The sequence below is a fragment of the Notothenia coriiceps genome, unplaced genomic scaffold, assembly GCF_000735185.1.
Source record: "Notothenia coriiceps isolate Sejong01 unplaced genomic scaffold, NC01 NC01_scaffold00005935, whole genome shotgun sequence".
Lineage (NCBI taxonomy): Eukaryota > Metazoa > Chordata > Actinopteri > Perciformes > Nototheniidae > Notothenia > Notothenia coriiceps.
The window spans coordinates 249,186-271,589 of record NW_011338636.1 but is presented as its reverse complement, the minus strand read 5'-3'; the positions used below and the strand labels follow the sequence as shown (position 1 = coordinate 271,589).

General features: G+C 41.1%; 1 protein-coding gene across 5 annotated transcripts in view; it reads right to left on the bottom strand.

Annotated features, from left to right (window-relative positions):
* Positions 1–7,175: 7,175 nt before the first annotated feature.
* Positions 7,176–22,404, bottom strand: part of sox6 (SRY-box transcription factor 6) — a 130,313-nt gene continuing 115,084 nt past the window's right edge. For all 5 annotated transcript variants that reach the window (XM_010768707.1, XM_010768709.1, XM_010768711.1 and 2 more), the window contains 3 exons: positions 14,304–14,477; positions 13,201–13,417; positions 7,176–12,405 (listed from right to left, as the gene is read on the bottom strand). In XM_010768707.1, the coding sequence (XP_010767009.1) occupies positions 12,099–12,405; positions 13,201–13,417; positions 14,304–14,477 (698 nt within the window). In that variant the 3' untranslated portion in view covers positions 7,176–12,098. The remainder of the gene's footprint in view (positions 12,406–13,200; positions 13,418–14,303; positions 14,478–22,404) is intronic.

Here is a 22,404-nt window from a genome sequence, read left to right as displayed (position 1 = left end):
ACATCGTCTTTGATGCCTTATCGAGCAGAAAGCTCTTAAACAAAATGTTTGAAGTGTCTGTCTGTGTAATAATGATTTATAATTCTCTTGAACTAATGCAAAATTTGCTGGTAATTTTTTTTGAAATAAAAATAAATTGTGCCCGGAGGGTCAGGCCAAGATTCAAAAGAAGATCACCCAGGAGCAGCAAATGATTTAATAAGCCACCAGCTCCACTAGGGCATGGAGACGAGCAGAATGGAGAATTCAAAGTGTGTCTAATTAACATCAGTTTATTACTATGTCAATCTCTTCGGCTAGAGCGTGCATGAGGGGAAGGTTAAGAAATGTAGCACTGCTTTGCTTTAATATATGGAATAACACTTAACTCCTAAAGTTAATACCAAAAAATCCAACCCATCCTAGAGAAAAATAATTGTGAGTCTTTCAATCTAGTTAAAGCCAGACAAAAATATGAATCTCATCACATATCTTTATTCTTTGTTAAAAGAAATCATTAAAAATAGAAACCGACTTCCAAGATTTTTCCATCACCGTTATTCCTCAAGGAATGTGTAAATGAATATTTAATATCTCTTGCATCTATATGATTGCATAGTAATTATCAGAACCCAAATGCCTGACAAGCTTGGTGTAATATAATTTGTAACATGTAAAATGTGCAGGCGAGACAATGTCGAATCCCTCAGACACCATGTTTTAATCTTATGTTGGTTTTTCATCACCACCACCATGTCTGCAGAGACAAGAAATGTCACCATCAGAGGGGAGCAAGTGTTAAAGAATTGCCTGTAAAAGCATTGAGCAACAGGAGGAATTAACCGGTCTCATCCAACCTTAGATTTGTGCATTGCGTTATTAATCTCCCTCTGTCCTCTTAGTTTTTGGATTCCAAACACAAGCAATCAGCAGACACCTTTCCTTGGAGATCCAGTCTCATTTCACTCGGCTTTTGTCAATGCATGCCAAATTTGAACTTTCCTCTGATGAAATCCTAAATTGCAGATTTTCATATTAACAGTGGGGTACCTCCTGTCTTGTTTTTCTAATAGCCTTCTGGATTGTGAATATTAAGTGGCCCTTTTGTAGGCGTATGGCAGTGCTGTCATGGAGGTGTGAAGGTTAGGGTTCTTGCAACAGCTTAGATTCTGGACATTAAGTCATTTGTATACTCACCCACATCTTATATAACATACTTGAGTTCTGTAGATAATTCATCCATGAAATCATAATTGAAATCACATTGAGATGCAGGAAACTGTATTAAGAGCTTGACTGACCATCGACAACAGCAACAGTGTGGAAACGCCAAAAGGCATGTGCAAATCCGGGCGCCTTCTGCTACCTGCCGTTGTTGGACTCATTACTCAGTCAAGTAGTTATATATTATATATCCATGATTATTCATTGCTCATTACAAAGTGATTGCTTTACCTATCATTTGGAGAGAGCAAATCTGTTACACAACTTGTCCTATTATCTTTTGTTACACCCCCACAATTATGTTAAATCGTCTTTCCAAATATGACGATACATTGTTTACCTATGTGTGGGTTTTTATGTGAATTTGTAAACATCATTATGTATCACTTGAAAAGTTATGTTTAGATTGCTAATTCAAATAGCCTTACTATTTCTTTATTCTATCACAAATTTGTAACAAATAGCTGTGAGTGAAAAAAGCCATTGGCTCTTTTAGTACTTGATCCACTTCTCCTTAGGTGATTCGCTCTGTCCCACCTGAGAGAACGACTTGATTGAGAGCAAAAGCACTAAATCAGCCCCCCCCCCCACACCCCATAACCCATTATTCAAAACCAATACAGTTTTATTAAAATAATCCAGATGAATGATTTAATGTTGCACTTTTGAATTGTAAAGTGGTATACATTATTATGATGACACGTTTGTTTGTTTCTTTTAACCCCCCCTTCCATCACATTTTTACTACTTGAAAGTCCCCCGGCACCCTTTCCTCAGAGTACACTCATATGTACAACAAAGGCCCCCACCCCCCACCCATTTACATAAATATGTCTGCGTACCAATAGAGAGGCAGGAACAAAGTGACTGCATACGTAAGGTAGCAGACTTGAACCTCCGACAGGAAAAGCAACCCCCGAGTGCTTCTGCCTTTACGCCTTCATGTTAAATTCATAGTCCAGCAATGTGCACTGGACAGTTCACGCTGATATACTGTATTTGCACTGACTCTCGGTGGGTAAGCAACACTTCTCAACATGCCGATGATTTTAAAGGAGGGCTCATTTAAAAGCCACATGTCCAGGAAACCCCAAGACACTATTGCCATATACAGGAAGTGTATTTAGTCCAAGCGAAATTCAAGATTGAAAATGCTCACATCTCGGTGGACACAAACATCTAAAAGAGGAATTTGGTTCATGGAGTGTGTTTGGCGTATAGTCATGGATCATGTTTTCTCTGGTTAGGGTAATCTACATTTCCTAAAGAATGTACACAACATCTTCAGGAAAACTGATTAATTATCTGTACATTATGTGAAGTTTTATTTTAGTTGTCTATGAGATCTGCCTGTGACCAAGGAACTATTGATGCTGTTCAATAGTTACCATATTTTTCTAAATTTCATCAATAAGATTTTCTGAATTATAGAAAAACTGCTATTTCGATATTCATCCCTACAAAAATATTTAATAAAAAAAAACAATACCATGTCCCCTGGATGAGTTGCAATATTGTCAAGTAGGCAAAACATGCCCAAACTTTCTTAAATCCTGAGATTGTCTAGAAATTGTATTGAGACCAATATTTTGAGCATTTTGCTGTCTTCATTTGACATACTTCAAGAATCTCGTACTGAAAAATGTCACTGGAGAAGGATATGCATAATCTATGCACACGGACAAGATGCTTCTATAAGGCGTCTTGATTGACTTCCCCTTGGCTACAGTTTGTGTTGCATGAGATGCTCTTTTGACATCTCATCATTTTTCTTCAGATCTATTTTGAAATGACAAAAACCAGTAATAAAACGAATCAAATGGAACATACTGAGAAAAATAATTTGAGATGCTTGCATTTTAATATTTCAACCAGACTAGAATAATGTAAGCAAACATCTACATGGATAAATGTGCCTGTTAACATTATAAGTGCACTTTCAGATTCCAAGTAGTAATCCATAGATCACATCATGAGACAGCTGCAACGATACCGCCATAAAAAGCTATGTGAATCATATTCATTGAATTACACAAATTACAGATGTAGCTCAAAACCTCTGAAAACGTGATGATGAATGCCTTTTTTAACTTCTGACTGATAATTCATCTGACTACACTTGCAGAGTATTGGGCTTGTGAAAAATGCATGAATTACTAATTAATGAGGCATTCTCGCAACATTTACATATTCATAAAGGTGTGTAATTCACATATGCATGAGAGAGCTGAGTGATAGCTTTCAGAGAATAACATATATTCCAAGAAAGAAACCTTTATTTGTTAAATTCTTCAAAAAGCTCAGGGAGCAGACGCAGAGATGCTTTTAAAAAAACATTACGCATTTATTCTTCCCCCACAGAAATGCAGTCAAACGTTTTTGGAGACAAATGCACTGAGGAGATGCAGTGATGTGAAACAGTATGCAAAATTACATTTTCTGAAATATTGTCCCGGGTGGATTTTCAAAAGTTCATTTAGCAACCCAGTGTTCCTAACAACTGTGCTCAGAGAACCAGATTGATTTACATAAACATAAATATATCTTCAGTATCATCTCAGTTCAGCAAGGAAATATGCAATTCTCTTTGACAACATATCCATAACATTCATGTTGTTTTCTTTTAATAATTCAGAAACCGAACATTTTGAGAGGTCACACATTGAATGTAAAGGTAGTGGTTGTTGTGTTTTTTGTTAACACCCAGTCACTCGATTTACTTGGTGTTACATTTTATTCTAACATATTTCTAATTCTTGGATGGGATTAGTCGTCATTATTTTTGTTCTTTTGTTAAAATACACCAATAGCACTGCTGGGATGTCAGCCTTTTGGTGACAAACCATTTCAGTGAAGCAGGTCCAAGATGGTTTGGCCGGAGTCGCGGCCTGTCCTTCTGAAAGCGCCTCTCCATTGTTTCAACCCTCTTTGTGAAAGCTGTCCCAGATATGGGTCAAAAAACCAAAACAAAAAAAACCTTCAGATGGTTCCTAGGCTTTTCTCACAGCTATGCACCAAAGAATGACAAGTCCAACAAAACCATGTCGAGTTTTTCTCCCTGAGCCATTGTCTTTCCACATTAACTCCAAGCTGGGCCTTTTCAGCCAGGCCAGAGTTGTGTCAGGCCTCCTCGGACACAGCCCAGCTCGAGCAGCAGGCTTGGCCTATTCGAAATACCATGCAGAGTCTGATTCACTCCTTTATTCCATTACAACAAAACAGCTCTTGGATGCATTGTACAAAATGTCTAATGACAAAGAAGACAAAGTAACCAGTAAGAATAGTCTCCCTGGCCCAGTGGACCCATCAACATCCTTTGTGCCCCAAAGTGTTTTTTTAGCCAAGAACAGGAAGTTATATTTTCCAAGCCCATACATACATTTCAAGGTAAGAAAAAAAAAGACTGATCAATTAAACATAGACTTAACTGTGAAACAAGACAACATTAAAAGTCAATGCAAAGATTTCTGATCAGAAAACGAAATGCCCTTAAATTCAATATTTTATCAAAATGCAGAAATGAATTGAAGATGCAATAAAGCTGACAACAAGGATGGCATTTCAGGATGCTTAAGTTTGAGTTTAACCTTGCAGGACTTTTGGAAGGCACTCCTGAGCATGAGGTGCAGGGTTCTGGCAGCTGCACAGGGAGCCTGGTGGGTCAGCCCTTCTCGGGAGCTGCTACTCCACACTAATCTATTTTAAACCATCTGTGAAATTAGCAAGATTTCCTAAGTCCTTCACCTCCAAGGATTAAAACATCGCTAAGTGTGGGGGCTGTTCTTACATACTCTTCTTGTACACATGTTTGACTCTTGAGATTAAAGTCTTTTCTCTCACCTTTGTTGCAAAATAAAAAGAGAAATAACCTGAATGTCACATAAAGATTATTAACATCTGGTTAATAGGTGTTGAATCAGATAGAAATCTTGTTCAACGTCATTTTAACGGATGACCGAAAATCTGAAAAAAAAAACATCACCAGGTGTTACATATTTCTAAATCCAGTAACATCAAGGAGAGCATCTCTTGGCCGTCTTAAAGAGCGATACCTAGAGGCTGCATCACCTCTGCCAAAGCCAGTACAATGAAGTCATGAGTCAACTCTAATGAGAAAATCAGATAAATAGCAGCTGTTCTTGGGGAAATGGTGCTGTCTGACAGATTCACTGGGTGCAACGGCTGTACCAATGAGCAGATCCAAATGAGTAAAATATTGTTCCGGGCTCCCCTCACTGCTCCCCTTCCCACCGGTGTTTAGTCATCAGAGTTGTGAAATTGCAGCCCTGCCGCTACACGACAGCATCGCTGTATTAATTATTATCCGCTGTTCAAACATACACATCTTTGTACAACAGTGACAGTTCATCCAAACAGGCCACTTACAAAGAGAAGTATTACTCCACATAGCTCACCAGCCCCCCTATTAGTCATGCTGACCTCTTATTTAGTTTATATAGAAGTCTATGCGAACAATAAGAAACAAAAACAGCGCAAGACAATAATACAAATTGTCTTGCATATCACCAACTCAGCAGTGCTTTTAATTTGATGCACTCACTTGCACAATAATGCAAAAACGAATACACAAAGTACAGAGCTTTTCTCCATGCCATTAGTTGTCACACAGGCTTGGAAAATTACTATAAGATTGATTGTGCAGAGGTACTGTATATGTCTAGTTTTCCATCTAGTGCTGCAGAGCGCTTACACAGACATCTTTTACAGACACTGTCGTTAAACTGTTAGCTTTCATTGCCCTGAAGAAAGAAGCATGCAATATAATTGTAAAAGACAAAGGGATTGCCAATAATTAAACAGTTTACCCAAATGGTTTAAAGGGCATGTGTTCTAGGTTGTTTTGTTTTCCTTTTATGTAGGTGAGCATTGCTAACACAGAGCAAGAAGACCAGCAAATCAGTCAATGATATGCTGACTATAATAACCCTGGCTCAAATGTTGTTTGAAATGTTTTAGCCCATCAAGGCAGACATTATTTAAAAGGAAGCAGCGTGTAGAACTCATAATAATCATGATGATAATGAGCAATAGATGGCAGAGATCCAGAGAAGAGTGATGGACATAGTCTGGGCTTACAACTCTCGAGATGACCTCTGGCACACACACACCCTTGTCTCAATAAGCAACACACACATCTACACACACACACACACACACACACTGAGCCTGCACCTCTTCATTCAGGAGGTCAAGGATCTTTAGGACGTGTGCTTTAGTAACCAAACCACAGTGAGAGGCTGCACAGTAAATGCCTATTTATTTTTTGTATCTGCCAAACTATATGTTCGGTTTTTCATGCAATAAACGTTGTATTTGATAACGTGTTAAGTGTTAGGTTTGATCAGATTATATTTGTTAAGTTGAGTGGCACCGGTGCTAAGGTTAAATATTCATGACACACATCTCCTTCAGTGTGCTGTAAAATGAAAAACATCGCCGTAGCTACAGTATTACCCAGGAGGTCATCATCTCCAGGAATTCATAAAGTAAAGTAAACAATAATTTTATAAACAACATCCTGTTCAGAATGTATTTAAATTCACTGTATATGGGCCTCTATTATATTATAATATGGTACAAATAGAACCCCTATAAAGGCTTATCTAAATCAACACTCTATAGATATAAGTAGTTACTGCATAACCTGTCCATTAAATGTATGAATAACTTACTTTAATATTGTATTTAAAAATATTTAAATTGATCAGTATTCAATTATATTATTACAAAAGTAATTAATTTAGACTAGGCCGACAAAGGCAGGACAAATCATGTATGCAACATATTAAGAGATATTAGGAACTGTGTATGATTAAACATCTAAAAGTGCACTATAATAAGCCTTTGATTTATAATTTTTAAACCTCTGTTTTATACATTGTAGAAAAACACCTGAACAAGAAGAAATGACATGATGAATAATTCCACAATGAAAGTAATTACTCAAATTCTTAAAACAAAATGTCTCTTTAATTTGTAAGTGTCAACAGCAGTACAAAAGATGGAGTGATGGGAGAAGGTTTCTGTAACACAATTTCTGTCTCTTACAGAAAAGGAGGAAATTCTTGAGGTAAATGAGCTTAAACAGGCAGTTATTCATCCCACTGTTGCATTTTTACATACAGAAAATGGTGTTAATATGCCTGAATTGATCCTGCGGGGATAGTTTATTCATATACATTATACACATTTCTATGGTGCCTAGATGCACCCAAATGTGTCACTCATTGGTTTGTTTTTACTTGATATAGTGAATTAATACTACCAAAGCCGAGGAGACTGCTCTCCACACACACCACTGTAAAATTATTCACCTTTACCTCACGTCAATACTGCACATGGAAACCAAAGACTTGCTGGTGTACACTTTGAAGCCAAGCAAAACAAACATAAGAAAAATGTAATAACATCTTCATTTTTTTTTCTTTTTAAGCAATAATACCCCTAGCAAATAATCAATCTTTTGTACTGTATAAAGAAGAATGTGAACACAAATGTGATGGCAACATTTTTTTTTTAAGTTGAATTAAAAACTTTACATTGGACTGTACAAGATATTATGATAAACTATTTACATATTCAGACATAAACTTTTTTTGAAGCAGCAACAGACACTATGTATTTCATTTTCTCTAATAACACCCAAACAATACTTGCCATGGGCCTAGGAACCTGCCAGAAAAAAACAAAACAAGAAAGATTCTACGCAGAAAATTGTATCAGGCTGCCAGCAATTTCAACATCGGCTCCAGTGATAGAAGAGCCACACACAGTGTTGCTTGAGAGACAACTCTAAAAAGCAAAGTACCAAAGACAACTATAAACGTTGCTCCGAACAACAGTTTTACACTTCTGAACAGCAGCTAGCATGTCAGTCCAGCATGTCAGTGAATTGTGCTGATTAAATTAACACAGAGAACATTCCCACCATATACATCACAAAGTCCATACAGAAATAAATTGAATTACAGTAAATAATGTTGAAACAGCATACAAGCTTTTGTCTTCAGTTCTTTTGTTCAAACCATTGCAAGTGGATTTAGAGAAAACAATTGTGAGGGCTACATTTTCAGATGGCTGGATAGGTATGAACATTAAAAACATACAAAAATATGACCAGGAGAGAATTAAGAAGAATGCACAATGTTGGTGCATTTTTCCACATTAAAACAAATAAATATTTGCACGCTCCCAACTTCTCACACAAATAAAATTAAAACATTGCTTGTGTTTGAAACCATTTTTCAAGAAAAAAAAACCTTGTTTATTCTGGTAATGTCAATGCAAGCCAAATGCATGCAGAATATTTTGGCTGAAAACATTTCCTCGTAAGAAACCAGCCACACACTATGAGTGCTGTAATAAACACAAAACACATGTGAGGATATACAGCATACCATTCAGATTGTATCATTATTGGACACAAATAATTGAATAATTATTTTACATCAAGTGCTTGTTGTTTGAATGAGTTCCTTATTTGTAATGACTCCTTTGTGTTAACACATCTAATGGGTGTTGCGTTATTCTGATTGTTTTTTTTTTATATTCCAGGGAAGATTATCAAAACGTACTGTAAGCAAGTGAGGTGCTTCTCTCTGTCTCAGGTCCAATACTGCTGTCTTTTAATAAGCAGAAAAAAAATCAGCATCTACATGAGGTACTGTGACTTGTCAGGTTTTAAAAACATGAAACCACGTACAAAAATTTAAGAAAGTAAATAAAATAACAGCCAAATACATAACTTATACTTCACTAATGAACAAAAATATATTTCCTATGTTATATTTACAATAAAATCTAAATGAGATGGTGAAATCACTGAAAACCTTTTTTTATAGCTCCAATTCATCAAACATGTTTTTTTTTTCTCTGATTGTCCATGTTGTTGTTTTACTCACAAATTTAGAGCCGACAGTGGCTAATAATAAATACAATATGTTGATACTCTACAGTTTCAAATACAATATACAATGCATTGAAGTCTGGTGTTTGACGGCTAACCGAGCCTGCTGTTGAATTATCTGCTCACTTTCTTGTGCTGAGTCTCTCCCCTAGGCAGCCCTGAAGCTTAAACAAAGTGTTCATTCATCACATGAGTCTTTGCATAAATAAACAAAATAAGTAGACACAAAATGACTCAAATCTGGCAACTGTGAGAGCAAACCCACTTGAGTCCAACTGGGGAATTATGTTTGTTCATGGTGATTTTCCTCAAACAGCTTCACATTAATCAGCATTGATAAAAAATACAATTTATATCCAGTGCTTATAACACTTATGAAACATTGTCTCCACATGAGTTCTTGTCATTTTTTTCTTTCTGTCTTTTTTTTGCTATATAAGCACAGTCAAGTTTTAGTTCCGTGAAGAGTCCTTTTTACCTTCCAGCCAACTAAAGCAGTGTGGCATGGTCATACAAATATTTACAATCACATACAAATCAATCCAACCACCAGCAATTAGGAGCAAACAGCTTCCAAACCAAACAGGTTGATTTAGGAGGGAAATCCACATGGGTTTGTTTGTAGGAGAGCATCTTTTAAATAGTTTGTACCTCAAAATGAGAACAATGGAGAGAAAATGTTATGAAGAAAACAATTGTGAATGAGGGGCTAAAAATACTTAAAATAAATGCTTTCAAAACAGCACTGATATTGACAATAAGAGTTCAGAGGAGATGAGTGAGATATAAAGAGCCATCTGTGCCAATTAGAGCTAGGAGAAAATGCAGTGACCAGCAGTGGGGATGTTGACCAGTTAAAGCCAGTGACCAGCTATTGAGATCCTTCAATAAGCTCTGTGCTCTTTCTGAAATGGACAGGTTCAAGGGCAAGGGAGGGGAATAGCTGGACTCATGCATTAATAATGCTGTATTTCAGATGATACCCAGTCGTCAGTCATTTTAATAATCCCCCACAGCTTGATGTACTTGTTCCATCTGCTCGCCAGTGCCTGGAGATTGGGCTGGGGTGGGAGCCCTGTTGAGGCCTTACTACCAGCACTTTGATGGAAAGCACAATGAGGGACACACACCACATCTTTATTGTTTCCCTTTCCTTCCCTGTTGTTTTTTCCTTCTCTGGGCCAGATGGCGCCCCCTGGGTGCTGAGGTTGCCATGGGCAGGGGTCAGAGCAGGGCATGGCAGGGAGGGGAGCCACTTAGACCTTCTGCCCTGTAAAGAGGATCTGAGTCTCAACATCAAGGCCTTGCTTTATCTAGCTGCAGTCTCCAGAAGGTCACCACTTGTCAGCTTTTTGGCTGAAATTAGGAGAGAGACTTTGCTTGTGCCCCTCATTTCTGAGTCATTGCATGTTTTCCTGTTTTAAACGCAATATTTAAGTGCTGGTAAGCTGATAATATTATTCAAGAAATACAACATAAGGCTAAAGGTTGACAGAATAAGATTTGTATAAGTGCACTATGCAAAAAAAAAAAAAAAAAAGTGTTTCAAAGTACCCCTGCTATGCAATTATGACGAGGTAATTTAAGCAACACACATATGATTTCTTTCAAGTTTCTAAATATCCTCACACGCTGTCCCTCCTCTTAAGACTCCTGCAGTAATCAACTCATTGCATCAACCCTATGACCGTGCTCGGATTTAAGACTTCTTAGTGTCAATTTAAGATTTACAATGTCTAAAAAGAATTAAGATTGAAAAAAAAATGAAGTTCTAAGACGTAAGACTTTAAACTTTCAGTCCAAATGGGGCTAAAGCATTTAACAGAATGTACTGTAGCTACACATTGTACAACATCAATTTGAGATTGTAATGCCCCCAAAGCTGCCTTTCGCTGCTCTTCCAATCCCACAGATTGGAGGCCTTTGGCCCTTTTGCATTCTGGCCTGATTACAATCACTCTGATTAAGAACTTGGTGAATCAGACTGGGTTGCAGAGCTGGATATGAGTTAAAGACGCGACTGTGTAGACTGGGATAAGGAAATGAAAGAACTGGCCGCGTACATTGATGATCACTGCATTAGGCTCCCTGGAGAACAGCTAGCATCACAAGCTACCACCCAAAGATGTCGCATGCTGTAACCTCCCGCAGAGCCTACTGCCTCCAAGTTCCTGAGTTTCATTTGTGTATTCTGTTAGGGTCAATTAAAGAAAGTCTGGATAATGAAGCTGTATTGAGAGATCAAGAGATTGTCCAAGAGTCACCAAGCCTCTCCCAAAAGACTTTACAGATTTTAGAAACAACTTAAAATGTTTGGCACTTCTGCACTAAATAATGCAGTTTGTGTAATAACAATATCAACAAAAACGCAAATAATAATTAAAATAATATTAATAAAATGAAAATCCCTCTGTAATATGTTGGAATCACTCACACATTTGAATTTGAGATATTTTCTACTGGTAATAATTAATTATTGATTAAAAACATTCACAAGCTGTTGGCTGGCACACTATACCTGAGTGAGAATATTATCCCCATCTTGAACAGTTATGCAATATATCAAAATCAAAATACGTATATGACTGTAAGAATTATAGGTTCATATGAAATGCTCAATTTCAAGTTAAATCTTTTGTTCTAGGCAATGACCTAATCGTGTAAATGTCCGTGTTCAGAATGAAAAAATAAACAATGAGATAACAAACAAAAAATCTAAATGAACACAACCAAACTGCTCCACACACTTAAAGAAACACTTAAGACCAAATAGCTTTTGATTCAGATGAAGCCACATCTGCATGCTGGCTCATAAATGATACACTGTTATTTTTTTTCCTATTTTAAAAAAAACATTTTTTAACCTTTGTGGTTTTGTTTTGCTCTTTCGCTCGCTCAGATCAAACCAGCCCTCGAGCATCCTCCTGTACTAGTGTTGTCTGCATGGGCCTTTTCCATTGAAGAGGTCTCAGTTGGCGCTGACTCGCCCCTGTGTGTCATTTTCACTGCTATAGTCTGATTTGGGCTCATCCTCAAATTCCTCGTACATGTCCATCGCATCCTCGCCATTGACTGGCACAGTGTTATTTGCCATGAGGTTGGGCTCTAGCTTCATGTTGAAGGTACTCTGAATGACAGGAATGGTTGGCTCGGGACTTGCCGAGGCACTCGAGCACTCTGATGTCATCTGAGGTGAGGGTGTGGTGGTCGCCATGGTGATCGCCCCAGGATAGACCATACTGGCGCTGGTGGTGATGGGGATCTGCGGTGGCTGTCTGTATGTCCAAGAAAAGAGATAACATTAATACATCACGTTCTCTCATGGCGTACTTTTGAAACAAATAGATTACCAAAATGGTAAAATAATAGATGGGAAGAATGTGCTGAAAAAGAGAGTATTGCGTCGGATAGTCTGCAGTAATTGGTAAATTTACTGTATTTTTGTAATGTTTTAAACTGAGTGGGTTGGATTAGGGATTTCCCACAGCAGTCTGCTTTAAGCCAGCAGCTCTGTGAAAATGATTTGGGAAAAGAGGGTTTCTCCTGACAGCTCCCGTCTTGTGCTGTTCAGAAACACTACCCATTTTATTGGTGACATAAAACCAATACGTGGTTAGCGCTGCTCTTGTCTGCCGTTGCGCTGCATGATTGATACTCCAGCCGCTGAAGCTTATGACTGACATGGGAACACCTGGAGAAGGGCTCTCCTGCTAACCACACACAGTAAATTAAAGTGTTAAGCTTCAGACTGCTGCCCTCCAGGCTTCTGTAAGTCTATACTTAAAGCTTATATCCTGTAATAATGTCTGCACTTTATGCTCCATTGGCAGACTGCTATTGTCTAAAATTATTAAATCACAGCTATTGAAAAAACACTTTTTATAATGTGTATGTCAGCCCCTTGTCTTAAAACCAATACATAGTGATGAACTAAACACTCAGTTTTGGAAATGGTGCTTTCATTGCATAAGACAAAACTATAAGGAGGGAAACACATGCAGTACGGTCCAGTTGCTTTGTTTTCAGATTGTCTGTGTGTAAGTGTGGTAAGTATCGTTTTGCGCACCTACCCCACGGTAAAGAACTGCCTCATCTCTTGTCGCCGTGAACGCATCATCTGCTTGTACTCTCCAATGCGGAGTTTTTTTCCATCGATGATGCAGGTCCTCTTAGGCCGTGGCTTGTACTTGTAGTTTGGGTACTTCTCTAGGTGTTGCTTACTCAGACGGGCCTGCTCTTCATAGAATGGCTGCTTATCCTGGTTAGTCATGGACTTCCATCGGGAACCTACACAACAAAGTAGAATCAAATGTAAGTATTTAAACACAAGCAGTGGAATAAAGCAGCTTGATAATTATTAAAGAGTTACCCATTATATCCTAAAATTGTATCATATAGGGACATCCATACATACATTTTAAATATTTTTGTCAAGGCTAACACTGAGCTGTATCTAAGAAGTTTTCGAGCAATATCACAATTGATCAACATATTGATAGCCCTGCACATGCACATTGTTTGAGACACAAGACATCCTTCAATGTCAAACAGTAAGGAACAACAAGCTAGTGTAGTAAATATTGCTGCTCTTTGAAGTGTCCTACTAGGGGCGCGATGACAGCACTTTTAACAGCTATGATGTATGGACTCCAATGCTGAGGGGACGAGACCCATTTAGCCTCTGTCATTTTTCATGACAAACACTTATGCTAGTGATGGGCTATAAATCCATCTGTAGGCTGTGGAGACTTGATGCACAGTGGCCTATGAGATAACACACACTGCTCCTTCAGATGTACTTTGTCAAATTAACCTTACTTTGAGCAATTAACCCCATGGATTTAAATGTAAAAAAATGCTAGATCTGGAAACTGTAACCGGAAGATCGATTAACAAAATCGTAAAAAACAAGTTATTTACCACTGCAGTTTGAATGAAATAACTTGTTTTAACCGTTAGGATTAGGGTTAGCAACTCCATCACTTTTGTCAACAGCCAAAGAGTTAAGTTCTTCTGTATAGCTGGTGTAGAACTAAAACTGGGATAAGCTCTAAAGCATTACTGTACAAAGATCATTTGTCTGTCCTTTTCCAGTGGCAGTTATGCTTTTTTAGAAGAGTGGTATACCCTTAATATAAGCTGGAGGAACTTGTATTCCATTTAAAAGTCTTACCCAAAATCTTGCTTATGTTGGAGTTGTGCATGTCGGGGAAGGCCTGGAGGATCTTGCGCCTCTCATCCTTGGCCCACACCATGAATGCATTCATTGGCCTTTTAATGTGGGGCTCGTTGTTGTTCCTTCCTCTAGCTTCTCTGAAGACTCGTGCCTCAGTAGATCCAGCACCTCCTGTTGGCAAATAAGAAAAGGGTTGACTTACTTCGCTGGACTCAAAAATAGGTGCACCATAGAGAGTATCCTGACTGGCTGCATCACGGCCTGGTATGGCAGCTGCACCTCCCTCAATCGTAAGGCTTTACAGAGGGTGGTGAAAACTGAACAGAACATCACCAGGACGGAGCTGCCATCCATGGAGGACTTTTACTCCCAGCGGCTCAGGAAGAAATCCCTCCGGATTATAAAAGACCCCCATCAACCCCAGCTACAAACTGTTATGTCTGCTGCCGTCTGGCAGGCGTTACCGCAGCATCCGGACAAAAACCACTAGATTCAGAGACAGTTTCATCCCACAGGCCATAAGACTGTTAAATACCTGAACTGTTGTAACAACATCCATAACATTCATCTGCTACTTAGTAATTATGTATCTATTTATCTAATATATCATTCCAATAGCTTGCATATAGACTCTTATTTCACTACTTCACTTTTTTTAGACAATTTTTCTTTTTGTATTTACTTTTTAATATTTTCTTGCAGTATATTTTTCAGTTTTTCTGTATTATTGTGTTGCACTGTTGGAGAAGCCTGTGACCTAAGATTTTCCTCGACATAACTACTCTGTAGCTATGTTCGTATGACAAATAAAGAACCTTGAACCTTGAAATATTCAAACTCGCCTTCATACTGTCAACCTCATGGGCATTGTTTCTGATGAAGGCTGGGGTTCAGAGGGTAGCCTTTTATATTGAGTGGAGCCTTGACTTGATTTGTTATGTGCTATAAAAGTGACACAATGAATGTCAGTTTAAGAAGGAGCTTTTTAACTTATCAGGTTTATCCAAAACCAAAAGAAGAAAACCATGGACTTCAATTGAAGTTCAAAACAATTCTGCAAATGTTTTAACCCTCTACTCAAACACATACTTTTCAAGTGTGCATTAAAAGTGCAAAAATGCCAACATAAATAACAAATAAGCGACTGGAGGCAGTCTAAAAAAAAAGTACATTTTAACATATGAACAAATAAATTCAAGCCCTCCATTCCTCATCCTTTCCTTCCTGGGTAACTATTTTCCTCTTTTTTCCTTCCTTCTTTTCTCTTAGTGCTGTTTCTCAATCAGGGCATTCACAATCAGCATAAGAGAGTTTCTCTCAGTATTAAACTGTACATCAGACTGATAATGATTTCTGTTTGCGCATTTGCTTCCTTTTATATGTAAGATGTGAAAGAATTAAATAAAAACAGTATGAATATTTAAACAAACAAAAACATGTTGATAAACAAGGCTTGAAAAATAAGACAAAAAAAGGCCTTCCATATGCTACGATACATCTTTAATGATCTCAAATCTGGAAAAGAAAGCTTGAGATGACTCATGCATATTTCATCATCCACATGTGAAGCCTTCTCATTAGACCATTCCACTTGCAGCCTTGGCACACGTTACCTGGGGTTTGATTTCTATTATTATTTCAGTTGATAAACAAAATCAAACTCTTAATGAGTAATGGAGGGCTTTGCAGAGACATTAATTCCAAATCCACAGAAACCTTGCTTTGCTCTAATCACGGGAAATGCTGCTGCACCATTTTCAGCCTCAAGAGTTTGAATGGCTCACTTGGGTAAATGTGTCTTCTTTTCAAAATTATAATAGGAGTCAATAAGTGAAAAGGCAATATATTTAGAGACAAATATGTACCGAAGCAACACAGAGCAACTTCCATAGTGGTGAAAGTGTGGTGGAAGTTTGGTTTGTGTTCACAGAGAATGTTTTAGGTCCCACTGCCCACGTTTCACTCAGGACCATGGACCCTTAATCATTTTTCACCAGCTCATGTTCATCAGTCAAACAATCACATTTATGATCCGGGGAGTTTGTTTTTCTGACAGACCATGTGAAAAATGTGTTTTCACATTTTGACCCTGCACAAGATGCTGCCCAAACGATTCAGTTGTTATAGCTCCAGTTCTGTCTAAAGGAAGTTAAGAGTTACAATTAAATAATAATAATATTAATAACTAGTAAATACAAATAATATATTAAATAAATACATAGATTTGCCTACATTAAAGGTGGTAAATGAAAAACATCAGTAAAATAATAACAATTTATTATTTTAAAAAAGAATTACATTTCCAAAATTAGATTTCTTACTACAGTAAATAGTGAATTCTATATTTTAGCCAAAAAACTATTTTCTGTTTTTTTTTCATTTCAAATAATTTTGTGTGCCCTGATGAACCTGGGGGCTGTGTTGTCTGGAACCTTGTGTTCCTGGTAGGGTCTCCCATGGCAAATTGGTCTCAGGCAAGGGGCCAGACTAAGATTGGTTCACAAGACCTTGTGAAAGACGACACACGAAGTGAGGATACCCGGCACGGAGGAAGCCCGGGGTCCCCTTCTGGAGCCAGGCCCAGAAGGAGGACTCGTCGGCGAGCGTCTGGTGGCCGGGCTTGCCACGGAGCCCGGCCGGGCACAGCCCGAAAAGGCAACGTGGGCAACACCTCTGCTTCTCCGTCCCGCGGGCCCACCACCTACGGGAAACAGCGATGGGGTCGGGTGCGCTGCCAGAAGGGTGGCAGTGAAGGCAGAGGGTTTCGACGGACCAGACCCGGGCGACAGAAGCTGGCTTCGGGGACGTGGAACGTCACCTCTCTGGGAGGGAAGGAGTCGGAGCTTGTGCGGGAGGTGGAGCGTTACCAGTTGGATCTGGTTGGGCTCACCTCTACGCACAGCGTCGGCTCTGGAACCTTACTTCTGGATAGGGATTGGACTCTATTCTTCTCCGGAGTTGCTCAAGTTGTGACGCGCCGGGCGGGTGTGGGGATACTCACAAGTCCCCGGTTGGGTGCTTCGTTGTTGGAGTTACCCCAGTGGACGAGAGGGTTGCCTCCCTACGCCTCGGGTTATGGGGGGGAAACTCTGACTGTTGTGTGTGCTTATGCACCCAACAGCAGTTCAGAGTATTCGGCCTTCTTGGAGACCCTGGAAAGAGTCCTGTATGGGGCTCCTGAAGGGGACTCTTTAATCTTGCTGGGAGACTTCAACGCACATGTGGGCAATGATGGAGACACTTGGAGGGGAGTGATTGGGAGGAACGGCCCCCCTGATCTGAACCGGAGTGGTGGTTTGTTACTGGACTTCTGTGCTAGTCATGGATTGGCCATAACAAACACCATGTTCGAACATAAGGATGCTCATAAGTGTACGTGGTACCAGAGCACCCTAGGCAGAAGGTCCATGATCGATTTCGTTATCTGTATCATCGGACCTGATAGGCCGTATGTTTTGACACTCGTGTATAGAGCGGGGCGGAGTTGTCAACTGATCACCTATCTGGTGGTGAGCTTGGGTCACGAGTGGCGGGGGAAGCCTCTGGATAGACCGTGGTAAGACCCAACGTGTAGTTCAGGGTGAACGGGAACGTTGGAGGAGGCCCTCAAAGTTCATGGAGGCTTCAAACTCACACCTCCGGCCGGACTTTTCGGTGCATTCTGTGGAGGTATGGGGACTTTGAACCAGAGTTTGTCCGGTGTTTAGCTCTCATTGCCCGAGCCGCGGCGGGGAGCTGAGGTCTCCAGGTCTAGGGTGCCTCAAGGGGCGGTAACCCCCTCGAACCTCCTGGTGGACACCGTGGTCAGGGAAGCCGTCGACTGAAGAAGGAGGCCTTCGGGAGTTTGTTTATCCGGGGGCCCCCGAGGCAGTTGGCAAGGTACCGACAGGCCCGAAGGCAGCAAGCCTCATGCCGTAGCCGAGGCAAAGCAAGCGGTGTTGGTAGAAGTTCGGAGAAAGACATGGAAAGGACTTTCGGGCGCCACAGTTGTTCTGGAAAATGTCCGACACCTCAAGGAAGGGGGAGCAGGGAACGCATCCAGCTGTGTACAGTGAGATGGGAACGTTGTTGACCTCACGTGATGGAGTGTAGGGCGTGCGGAAGGAGCACTTTGAGAACTCTGGAACCCGACAACTCCGCCCTCTATGTTAGGAGGCAGCGCTGGAGTATGACGGGGGATCGACACCAATCTTCACCGGGGGGAGGTCACTGGAGGTCGTCAAACAACTTCACAGTGGCAAGCTCCCGGGGTGGATGAGATCGCCAGATAGTGCTGAAGGCTCTGGGTGTTGAGCGGGACTGTCATGGGTTGAACACGGTCTCATCAACGTTGCGTGGAAGTCGGAAACAGTAGCAAGGAGTGGCAGACGCAGGGTGGTGGTTTCCGCACTTTTTTAAAAAAGGGGAATCAGAGGGTGTGTGCCATTACGAGGCATCACACTCCCAGCCTCCCCGGGAAACTTTAGCTCTAAGGTGGTACTCGAAAGGAGGGTCAGCGCCGATTGTTCCGAACTCAGATTGAGAGGAAACATGCGGATTCCATCCTGGTCGTGGAACGACGACTCAGCTTTGTACTGCTGCGCAAGAACCTGGAAGGGGCCTGGGAGTACGCTTTATCCAGTCTACATGTGTTTGTAGAGCTTGGAGAAGGCGTATGACCGGGTCCGAGGAGAGTCACTGTGGGAAGGTGCCTGGCGGGAGTAATGGGGTGAGAGGTGCTCTACTACCGGGCATACAATCTCGTGTACTCCAAAAGCGAGAGCTGTGTCCCGGGTCTCGGCGTAAGTCGGAGCCCATTTGCAGGTGAGGGTGGCCTCCGCCAAGGCGCGCTTTGTCACCACACACACGCATCTTTTTGTATATACACTGGATCGGACTTTCGACGGCGTAGTTGTGGGGGAGTTCGTCTGCAGTTCGTGGACTAGGATTGCTCCACTGCTTTTTGACGATGACTGTGGTTCTGATGCTTCATTGGTCTGCGAGCCTCAGCACTCACTGGATCGGTTTCGCACCGAAGTGTGAAGGCGGCTTGGGATGAGGAATCAGCATCTCCAAAATCTGAGGCCATGGTTCTCAGGCAGGAAACGATGACTGTCCACTCCAAAGTAGGGAATCAGAGATCCTTACCCCAAGTGAAGGAGTTCAGTATCTCGGGTCTTGTGTCCGAGTGAGGGAACAATGGAGCGTGAGATGGGTCGAGAATCGGAGCAGCGGGAGCGGACTGCAGTCGCTTTACCGCACACCGTTGTGACGAAAAGGAGTGAGGCAGAAGCAAAGCTCTCTGTCTACGTGCCATTTTCGTTCGCGTACCCTCACTGTGTCGTCATGAAGGATGGGGTCAATGACCGACGAAAGAACGAGATCGCGGGTAAAAGCGGCCCGACGAGATGGGTTTTCTCCGCAGGGTGGCTGGTGTCTTCCTTAGGGATAAGGTGAGAAGTTCGGTCATCCGGGAGGGACTCGGAGTTGAACCACTCCTCCTTCGCGTCGAAAGGAGCCAGTTGAGGTGGTTTGGGCACCTAGTTAGGATGCCACCTGGGCGCCTCCCTAGGGAGGTGTTCCAGGCACGTCCAGCTGGGAAGAGACCAAGGGGTAGACCTAGGACCAGGTGGAGGGATTATATCTCTTCGCTGGCCTGGAAGCGCCTTGGGATCACCCAGTCAGAGCTGGTTGATGTGGCCAGGTAAAAGAAAGTTTGGGGCTCTCTGCTGGAACTGCTACCTCCGCGACCCGACCACGGATAAGCGGGAGAAGATGGATGGATGGAAATAACAATCTTTGAAAGGATGCTTAATCTGCAAAAGCCTTGCCTTTTCTTATAATCTCAGTTGAAAAACACACACCCTGATAATACATCAGAACATTGAGGAGGTGTTTTCAGTCCCTCTCATTGACAGTTCTTCAAACTCTGTGAGCAGTATCTCTAGTTGTGTCTGTTTGCTTTTACCACATACTGTAGAACCTCTATAGGCCCTAAAGCCATCATGAATTCAGAAATAATACACTACCTCTGCTGCCACCGAACCCCACAGTACGTTAATTTCATTTAGCATGCACTCACTGTACAGGATGAATTGATTTCACTTTGTTTGGTTTTGACAACCATGTTTATTGTGCAATGAAATGTGGTGTGGCGGAGGGCTGACAGTATCCATCAACGCGGGGCAATCTGCTGACTGCCGGGGCCAGATGAAGGTATTCATTAGCTCAGGAGCGCAGCGCTCACTCAGACACGACAGCCAGTGTCTGCGCCCCGGGATCGCTTGCTGTAATTTACGATGCCTCCCGTGCCATTACTCTATCACTGACACTGATTCAGCAATTTATATACTGGTGTGCATGCATACGGGCAGAGGTGAGCTTCTTACAGAGCGGGGTACAAAACAAGCGCCTGCCATCAGCTAGTGCCACATCCATAGTTAGCCAGGAAACCAGCCACGTGACTTGGTTCATTGGAGGGAAACCAGATGAGGCATGTTTTTTTTTTTACATGATGGCACATAGAAAAGTGCCTGTCTGATGCTACAGAAAGCCGTTGAAATGAACAACAGCAGTGTTACATCATCTTCAGCTGCACCGAGGCAGGTAGTGTGGTCCTCGATTTGTAAAGAACACTGTGATGAAGATTTAAGGCTGCCTCGGGAGAAATAATATCCTAACAAGGTTTGACCTTTGACCTGAAATTATATCAAAGTTGTCACTGCAACGTCTCTGATTAAAGTACAAATTGCAGTGCAGAGCTGGGAGACTGGCTTTCTATAATATAAAACCATCCAATGTTTAACAGGTAGATACATTTAGCCCCTTATTCAATCCCCTGTAATATGATATATAACTTAATCAGAGGCATGTTTCACATTAGCAGTCAGTCTCAGAAAATCCCTAGAAGCTGCAACATGCAATTTACTGCTACATTGTTTCTGTCTATTTATTAAAAATCATGACACTGGTCTGACACTCTGCAAATGAGCATTAACATTTTTTTTTCCAGGAGGTGGAGGACATTTAGGAATTAGTTAGTTAGGTGTGTGATTGTGTAAATAAACACAGATGTTTACCAGTGACAGGGGCAGGCCCCCTGGGTGGTAGCAGGGGAAAGGAGCGCAACAGAGGGAGTGCTGCTTAATAGAATTTATTGTGATTCATGAGGCCCGCAGCTCAAGTGTGACAGAGCGATATGAGAATCCCCTTTTTAATTTGTCTCTCCTGGAAACACTGCAGATGAGCAGCATGAATTACAGTGAGAAAGAATGATTGTGTGTGTGGGGGGTGGGTGGGTATACAAATACAAAATTGGAGAAGGCTAAGCTGCTATGGATGAAGGAAAGGAAGGGAAATAAAGACTGTAGAGAGGCCCAGAAGCCTATGACACCTGTGAGCTACAGGCTCAGACTCGAGCCACAGAGTAGCACTGCCCCAGCGTCCCCTCTCCTCCCTCTTTGCTCCTCCTTACTCATCTTTGTTCTGCGGGCAGACACATAATGTCACCCAGGAATCCGCTGAGAGGATGAGCCTCACTGAGCAGGCAACAATCACACAAACCTGCCAAGCCCTCCCTGTTGGGATCAAATGTAACACCTCTGACTGAAGGCATTTACTACTGACAATAGAGCCTCTCCCTCAGAGCAGGATCAGGCAAGATGAATGTGTATGGACAGACAGGAGACAGCGCTCAGTGCCACTGTTCTAGCCTGAGCTCATAGCAAGCTAATTAAACCATTACAAATTACAAGTGATATAAGCCCTTTTATAACATATCAGTCATTATTGTTTAGTGAGGATGATTTAAGTTTGCGAATGTGTGTGTGTTTGCGTGCACCCGGGAACTTGACAACAAATAGCTTACATGTTACAACTTGTAGTCTAATGCTTTTATTGCTTTTACTACATATGCAGTTAGCCTACAATTGGAATCTAATCTTTCACAAACAGAGAATGTTTCCTATTGGGGGTAAATTGGAATTTTTCAACTTCAAAACAGAACTTTCCTTTGATTGCCGGACCTATTCAGCTATTGTTGTTGTCACTTGATAAATCATTATGTCTGAGCCTCCTCATCTGAGCTTTCTTCTAGGAAAATTCCTCAGCAATAAAAGCC